The 7,324-nt window shown below is 38.7% G+C and overlaps 1 protein-coding gene across 1 annotated transcript in view; it reads right to left on the minus strand.

Annotated features, from left to right (window-relative positions):
* SLC17A8 (solute carrier family 17 member 8) overlaps positions 1-6,800 on the minus strand; it is a 31,731-nt gene extending 24,931 nt beyond the window's left edge. The window contains exon 1 of the mRNA XM_064655349.1: positions 6,274-6,800. Coding sequence (XP_064511419.1) covers positions 6,274-6,416 — 143 coding nt within the window. The 5' untranslated portion in view covers positions 6,417-6,800. The remainder of the gene's footprint in view (positions 1-6,273) is intronic.
* Between the last annotated feature and the right edge of the window lie 524 nt (positions 6,801-7,324).

Consider the following 7,324-nt stretch of genomic DNA (forward strand, 5'->3'; position numbering starts at 1 on the left):
AATAGGAGCAAATGGCACCCAGCTATATCAGCCTGTGAGAGGTTTCCCACCAGTTGCTAACGTAGGAGTGCAGCTCCTTCAGCTTTGGATACTCAGCCTTTACTAGTCCTACAAGCAATGTAGCTGAGAGATTAATATTAAAAAAAATGGCATTTCCATGGAATCTGGAATTGCATGATAGTGCAATTAAAAATTAATTTGGTCTCCCAGTCTGATTAGGGTTATTAACATCATGCTGCAGGGAATGTGGAAAATCTCTAGTAGAAAAGGTGAGGTGCGAAAGAACTGAACACACCCTCCCAGATCAGAGCTAGATAATTCCTTTCCTAACATTAACTTTCCAAGCGTTTGTTTTAAATACAGCATATGGGTTTTCTGACATGCTGAAACTCTTAAGGACGTGACTGGCCATGAATACATGACTAGCCCACTAAACACTATCCACTATCTTAATGTTAAGCGTTTGCTAAGGGAGGCCTTGATCAGTAGCTACATTATAAAGCCTTTCAGTTTTGGTATCACTTTGAAGAAGTGAGCTCGGAATCCAGCTCCTTTCGTGTCTGCCATGAAGTTACATGGAGTACTGTGAAAACAGGAACAGTTAGTTAATCTAAAGGAAGCCCAGCTTCCCATATAAGATGAGGAAATTATTTCATTCATTCTTTTCTGATAAGGAATAACTTACTTCCTTCTTTCACACATCCGGCTGAGTGCATTTTAAATCTAAGGCACTTTAGTTTTCCATATAAAAACAGACTATAAAGAAATATTGACAGACCATACATGGATGGGTTACACCTGACTTATCTACACAGTAGGTGGTTGGGTTTTTTGTGTTGGTTTAATCACAGCTTTGTCCAGTTGCTGTCTAACGTACTACCCATAATCTAATAGTTAGTACTCTGTACTAAAGGGTTTGCAAATATAGGTGGTAAGTATAGCTTCCCTGGGAGCTTCTTGTGGACCTAAATATATTTTTCCAATATAAAGTTCCACTTAAAAATGTCATCATTTTTAGGCTTTAGAGCTAGCTGGTGCATCATTTGCTACATTATCCCCTTTTACATATCATAAACCCATTACTTCAGCCTTAGTCTTAGCAAAAAGAAAAATCCATGTTACAGGTTGTCAGCTCACATTTTCAGGAAACACTAGAATCCCAGTGTTTGGGGTCAAAAGGGAACTCCCAGAATTATTTGATTTGATCCCTTTCTTAAACCAGTGCTCACTGCAAAGTAATCATTAGCTCATGGTCAGGCTGGAGCAGACTTTGCATTAATGCAAGATAACACAGGAAACATGATATTGCTGTGGTGTTATTGAGGGTGATTGAGAACTTATGATTCACTGGCAGGGAAACAGCATTTGTTAGTGAAATGAGAGTACAGAGAGTAATGCAGTCAGGCACTTTAAAAAGGAGACACCATATATTCCATGCTCTATGTGTTAATATAGGTAGATGTAAACAGAATGAAATATCAAAAATAAAGACATCTGGAAGTGAAAAGACAATTGAATAAATATTTTTTAGAGCTGCTGTCATCTCAAAAGTGTTACTAACAAACTGAAAGAAATAAATTAGTTGTCTTCCCCTAAAATAATCTAAGATATTAATTGAATAAAATTAAAGCACAATTTTAAAGTTTTTGTACCTTTACTGAGCTCTATTTATAAAAGAGACGTTAGACTTTAATTGGTTCATTATTTTGGGCAGCTGGCAAAGAATAGACACATCATGCAAAGACAAAACATCTGTTCTGAACTGGATGTTTTCAGCTGGCTGTCAATTCAGATAGGCATGAAAACATCCTTCTGCTCCAAATTCACTGCTGAAAGTGGTGAGCTAAGACTAACACTATGGACCAATATTGTCTCTACAGGAAAATTAATTGCTTTGCTGTTGTATTTGACTAATTAATAATGGAAGCAAGTTGAGCACTGATCCACGATACCAAATCTATACAATATATTTTATACCCCCAAAGATTAATGCTAAGCCCTTTATAGCAGGTTTGTTTTGGAGAAAACTATTTTGCAATAGCACTCCAAAAACATAGGCATTAGAGCAGTGCAGACACTCACAGAGCCAGTGTCTGACCTAGCTTTTGGTTTTATTGTATTGAACAGGTATATAATGAAGATATGGCAACCCCACAAAAAGATGAATAATATATCTTCCAATTGATCCATATATTTTGGTAGTGTCACTGAAAACTTTCACCAGTGATTTAGAAGAATACTGCTTCAGGACCAGTGCTGTCCTATAATTACCTGCCTCGTGCAGAAGAGCACTGTGCTGAGCAGGAAATGTTCACTCCTCAGATGTATGTTTTTCCCTTTTTCATCAAACATACAATACTTGGCAACTAAGAAGAGCTAAGCTATTTGAAGATATCTGCTTCCGTGTTCTGTGCCCAAACATCATAATTACTGTATGCAACATTTCTTTTCTTTATTGAATGGCTACTCTGGCATATACGGAATTTTGAAAGAATTAAAGACATTTCAAAAATTCTTATCAGCAATAAATAAAATCCCTAGAGCTCATTTACATTTGGCAACCTGTATTTATGGGATTTTTAGCCTAGGAGTTAGTTCTTTCTTCAATTGATAAAGTAGGTAGATTAGAATCATACAATTTAATTTAATTGGATTAAAAACTCATCAATTCTACAATAACAGGCAAATGTCAATATTTGCAATGTGTTAAAACAGACTCGAGAATGAATTTCATCAGATGTTGTAGTCTTTCACAGGCAGCTGGAGCACCATCCTACACAATACTCAAACCTCACATCTACAAATTCAGTAATTATGATGATCCCTGCATAACTTCAGAAACCTATACACTGATTACTGAAAAACATCATTTATTCAAAAGCAGATACAAAACTTCTGAGACCTTATTTACTCGTCAGGGATTTGCCCAGGTGATAATTTTCCATACCAAATCCTGGAATTGACACACTGGTATCAAATCCCAGTACAGACAGGCAAACTCTCTTAACTCAGTCCATGGGACCTCTCTTGCTGGTTTCTGTGTAGTATTTCCATGAAACTCATGGCATGTCTCAAACACTGAGGGACTGCAGGGCAGCCTTGCAGCTTCTCCTCAGCACAGTCCCAGTGCACTGAAGGGCTGGATGCCCTTTGGGTGCCGCAGCGCCGCACGTGTGCATTGTGCCCTTGCTCTAACCCCGTTGCACAAGACACCTCACACAGCTCATAAATCAGCTGAATCTGGACCCCCCACATTGTGCTCACAGTGGTCTGGAAGGCACTAAACTCTCTCTCTACTTGTATGCAAAGGGAAAATTTGAGAGTCCAGTGCAGCCAGAGAAGCCTTGCCTGATGCAAGGGTGTATCATTCACCTTCAAGTTGCAGCTTTTAGTAATTTAGGCTAATTCACCAAGCGACATCTGCAGCAGCCAGAGCTACACCTATCAGGGCCCAGACTTCATACAGCAGCCATGGCATGGCCTATATTACTTTTCACATCAAAAGTGATATTATTTAGCTGTAAACCCACTTAGTCACTTCCCACTTCATGAGTAACCCCATGGTTGCCTTTAGCTCGTCCAAGACTCCTGAAATCCTTAAGCAGGGAGAGCCTAAGATTTTACTTCAGTTCATAACTTTTTCTTTGACTGCACTAAGTTCACAGAAGGACCAAAGTGTTTGTACCTGCCAAGAAGCTCTGCATGAAAGGATTTCTTTTCTGGGGAACATAAGGTTTACAGAGTCACAGCTCTGATATTCATCCACCCAAACCTTGAATCCTCTAATTTTATTCTTTTTTTGCTTCCTCGCTGTATATACTTAATTAACACAAAAAATTTTTTTTGTGTTAAAAATATTTTATACAAAACACTTAAAACATTTTCTAGAACATCTTCTAAGACCTCACAAAATGAAACTGCTGCCAAAGGCCTAAAGAAAGGATGTCTCTTGAGTCTCCCAGTTCAGTCCCCCCTGCTCCCTTCCAGGATCCAGACACCCTAAAGTCACCTCCTGTGAACAGACTTATTTTGCAGCACTCACAAAACAATTTGAGGTTGTTGCACACCTGTGAGGAGGCCAGTGAGTCACTTTACGCTGCCTGCACTTTAGCACTTGAGCTCAACTGTGGACAATCACTATGCAGTAGCCGGTGTCTGGCAGCTGCTTTTGCCAGGTACCAGCTTCTGGGTCTGCTCTGTTGTTTGCAAGACAGAGGAAACGTGGTGGGAAGGCACAGAATAGTCATATTTACCAAAGCTAAAAAGTATTTTTCTATCCACTTTGCTAGTTTTGACCCCACATCAACACACTGCAGTCAGTGAAATCACACCGCACAGCCTAATCAAGAATACGCATTAATATAATTTGTCATCTATCAAATGATAGAAGAGAAACCAAATTCTTTGCTGATTTACGCCAAATTAAAGCAGATTGGATTGGATAAAGAGCAAAGTCAAGGTTGCAGCTGATACATATGTACAGGCACCACCATGTAAAAACACAAGTGTATACTCTCATTTGTAGACTAAGCTGTAGAGAATGGAGTTCAAGTTAAAAACACGCCTGTTTCATTTGTTTACAGAAACCTTCAAATATGACTGCATATTTCCTTCAAGATTGCTGAAGTTGCAGCAATTATTACTTACATCTGACTGCAAACACAGTAAAAAAGACTTTATAGTTTGGATTATTTCCTCCGCTGGCTAGTACATCTAAGGAAGGCATTAGGATATGTATGTTTAAAACAGAAAATAATTAAGCTTACAAACTGTCTTGTATCTCAATTGGTATTTGATTTAATTTGATTCAGTAGCAGTATTGCTGAAGTTGGATGCCAGTACTTATCAACTGTGTAGGAAACCAGCATGATATCCTTGATACATGGTTACAAGAGGAGAGTAATCTGGATAATTTAAAGTGAACTCAGTGTACTGCTACATCACATACTCATTAGATAGAAACCCTACATGGTTTTGGTTAAATTTGGCCAGTAAAGTCCACAGCAAAGAAAATTTATCATTGAGTAAGTGACTTAATCTAATGTTCCTAAAGAAAAACTGATTCCCTGGAATTACCGTAGAGTATTGTAAAGGTAAAGAAAGCAAAATGTCAGACTTCATCTGTAACATCGTAAATGAAAAAAAAAAGTTAAGTAGAAACTGTGTAGAACACAAATACTTTGTTCACGTAATACAGAAGTACAGTAACTGGCAATCTACCAGTTCTTATTACACATCTCTTAAAAGTGTACATTCTTATTCTCTTGCATATATGTTCTGCAGCATAGTATATGTAAATTATTACACATTTTCTTGTTGTCAGAAGCATGTTTATATGTGCCAAGAACTGTATCTGGAATCAAAATAGCATTCCTAAAAGAAAGTAAAGGGATGGATATGAAAGCAAATTCAATTCAGTCACTAGAAACACCTTCAGTTCAAATGTTGTCCTTATCCACACAAAGATTTAAAACACTTAACATCGAGCATGCAAGAAATGCCACTGAACCCTCTGGCTCTCATTTATTGATTAAATAAGTGTTGTCAGTGGCCATTACTAAGAGAAATAATCTTCCATTTAAATGAGAAATCTCTTTCCCTTTATGAAACTGGTCATTTGTTACAACAGATTTTCATCTATCTAAAAATAAAAATCCTCCATTTCTTGTTTCATAAAACTGTCAGATTAAGATGAAAATCTTTAATCTTTTCTATCTTTTTACTAGCAAACAGCTGCTTCTCCTTTTTCTCTCTCTAATTTGCTAGTCTCAATAAACACACACATACACATCTCTATTTAATATATTTTCTCTTACTGACTCAGAACAAGATTTAAAAAACTCCAAAACCTGTAATTTAGGAACATTAACTGAAAATGCCATTCAGGATGGCATCATTTGGGAGTGTTAATTCCCATTAAATCATTACTTTTTCTCATGCATGCTAAACTACAGAATTATTCATATGTAATTATTTAAAAGTTTTTAATTAAAAACAGTTTTTCAAGCTCATTGTAATATTACAACATTATTTCATAACTTATTTTCACCTTTTTTTGTTTAATATAAATATTCTATGATCTATAGTCATATGCTGTTGTAACAGTGTTCCTTCTACATCTTCTGTCTTACAGTAAGGTGTCTCACCCTCTAAACTCAGATATTAATTTTACAACTCTAAATTCTGTTTCATGTTTATACGTTTTTCTATACTGCATTTTCCTTAATAGATTGAAGCAATGGATCCATCTGGGAATTTTCTGTTGGATTTTACCTTCTCAGATTCCCCAGCGAGTCACTAATGGTGTTCTTCACCTTTTCCTTTCCTGGGTTAAAAAATCTTTCTTTCAGTGAACCGAGCCCTTTGAAAGGCATTTTGTCTTTCTTCTTCAGTAAATCCCTTATGTCAACAAGCATTCACTTCTGCTGTCATATCTCCCGATGCCAGATTCAGGAGCCTCCACAAGTCCCCTTGGCGACCTCTGCAATACCAACCAGTTGCTCAAGAAAGGAGCATGGAAGAAAAAAAAAATAAAAAATCAAACCAGATCTTCCAAATCCAGAAGGGCAAAGCTCTGGAGCGAAGCCCCCTCAGAAGCACTCAGGGACTCGGCGTTGCACTTGCAGCAGCTCGGCTGTGCATCTGTGCACACTCGGTACCTGTACGGGGTCAGTTCGTCTGGGGGCTGCAGCTGGGGAGCTGGAGGTGCTGCTGAGGGCCAGTGTCCCTGAGCAGGATGAGCTGCCTGCTCCACAGGCGAACCTCAGGCTGGCTGGCTGGGGCTCATCCTCAGTGCATCCCTCCCTCTCTCCTTCCCTCCCTCCCCTGCCTCTTTCATGCCGAGATCCTGTGCAAGGTGGTGCTATAGTAACGGACACAATACCTGTCCTCAAGCCACTCCAGTTCATTAATAAGACCTCATCTATGGCAAGGGCCAGAAGTTTATTAAATATTTATGAGTCCTTTCTGCAGGGAGGGAATTATTGCAAGCTACAGTTCCCATTCACTGTGTACCTCCCACCCAGGGGAGCCCCCTCACCCCAATGCACCTGCTGGTTTGAACCCAAACTTGCCTTCCCCAGCCTGGTCATTTATTATTGATGTTGCTGGGCCCTTGGGCAGATAGATGCAGAGGTGCATTGGTGCAAAGCTGTTTGAATAAGCAATGGAATTCTAGCTATAAATTAAATCAATTACATTTTTGAAACACAGTGTGGCTCAAAGAGGTGAACCAGTCCAACTCTATGTGACTTCATGATGGCAATGCTTCTCCTAGCACGGCAGAAAGTACTTAATGAAAACTTGCGTGGAAATGCAGCCTACC

Source organism: Pseudopipra pipra, chromosome 5, assembly GCF_036250125.1.
Source record: "Pseudopipra pipra isolate bDixPip1 chromosome 5, bDixPip1.hap1, whole genome shotgun sequence".
NCBI lineage: Eukaryota > Metazoa > Chordata > Aves > Passeriformes > Pipridae > Pseudopipra > Pseudopipra pipra.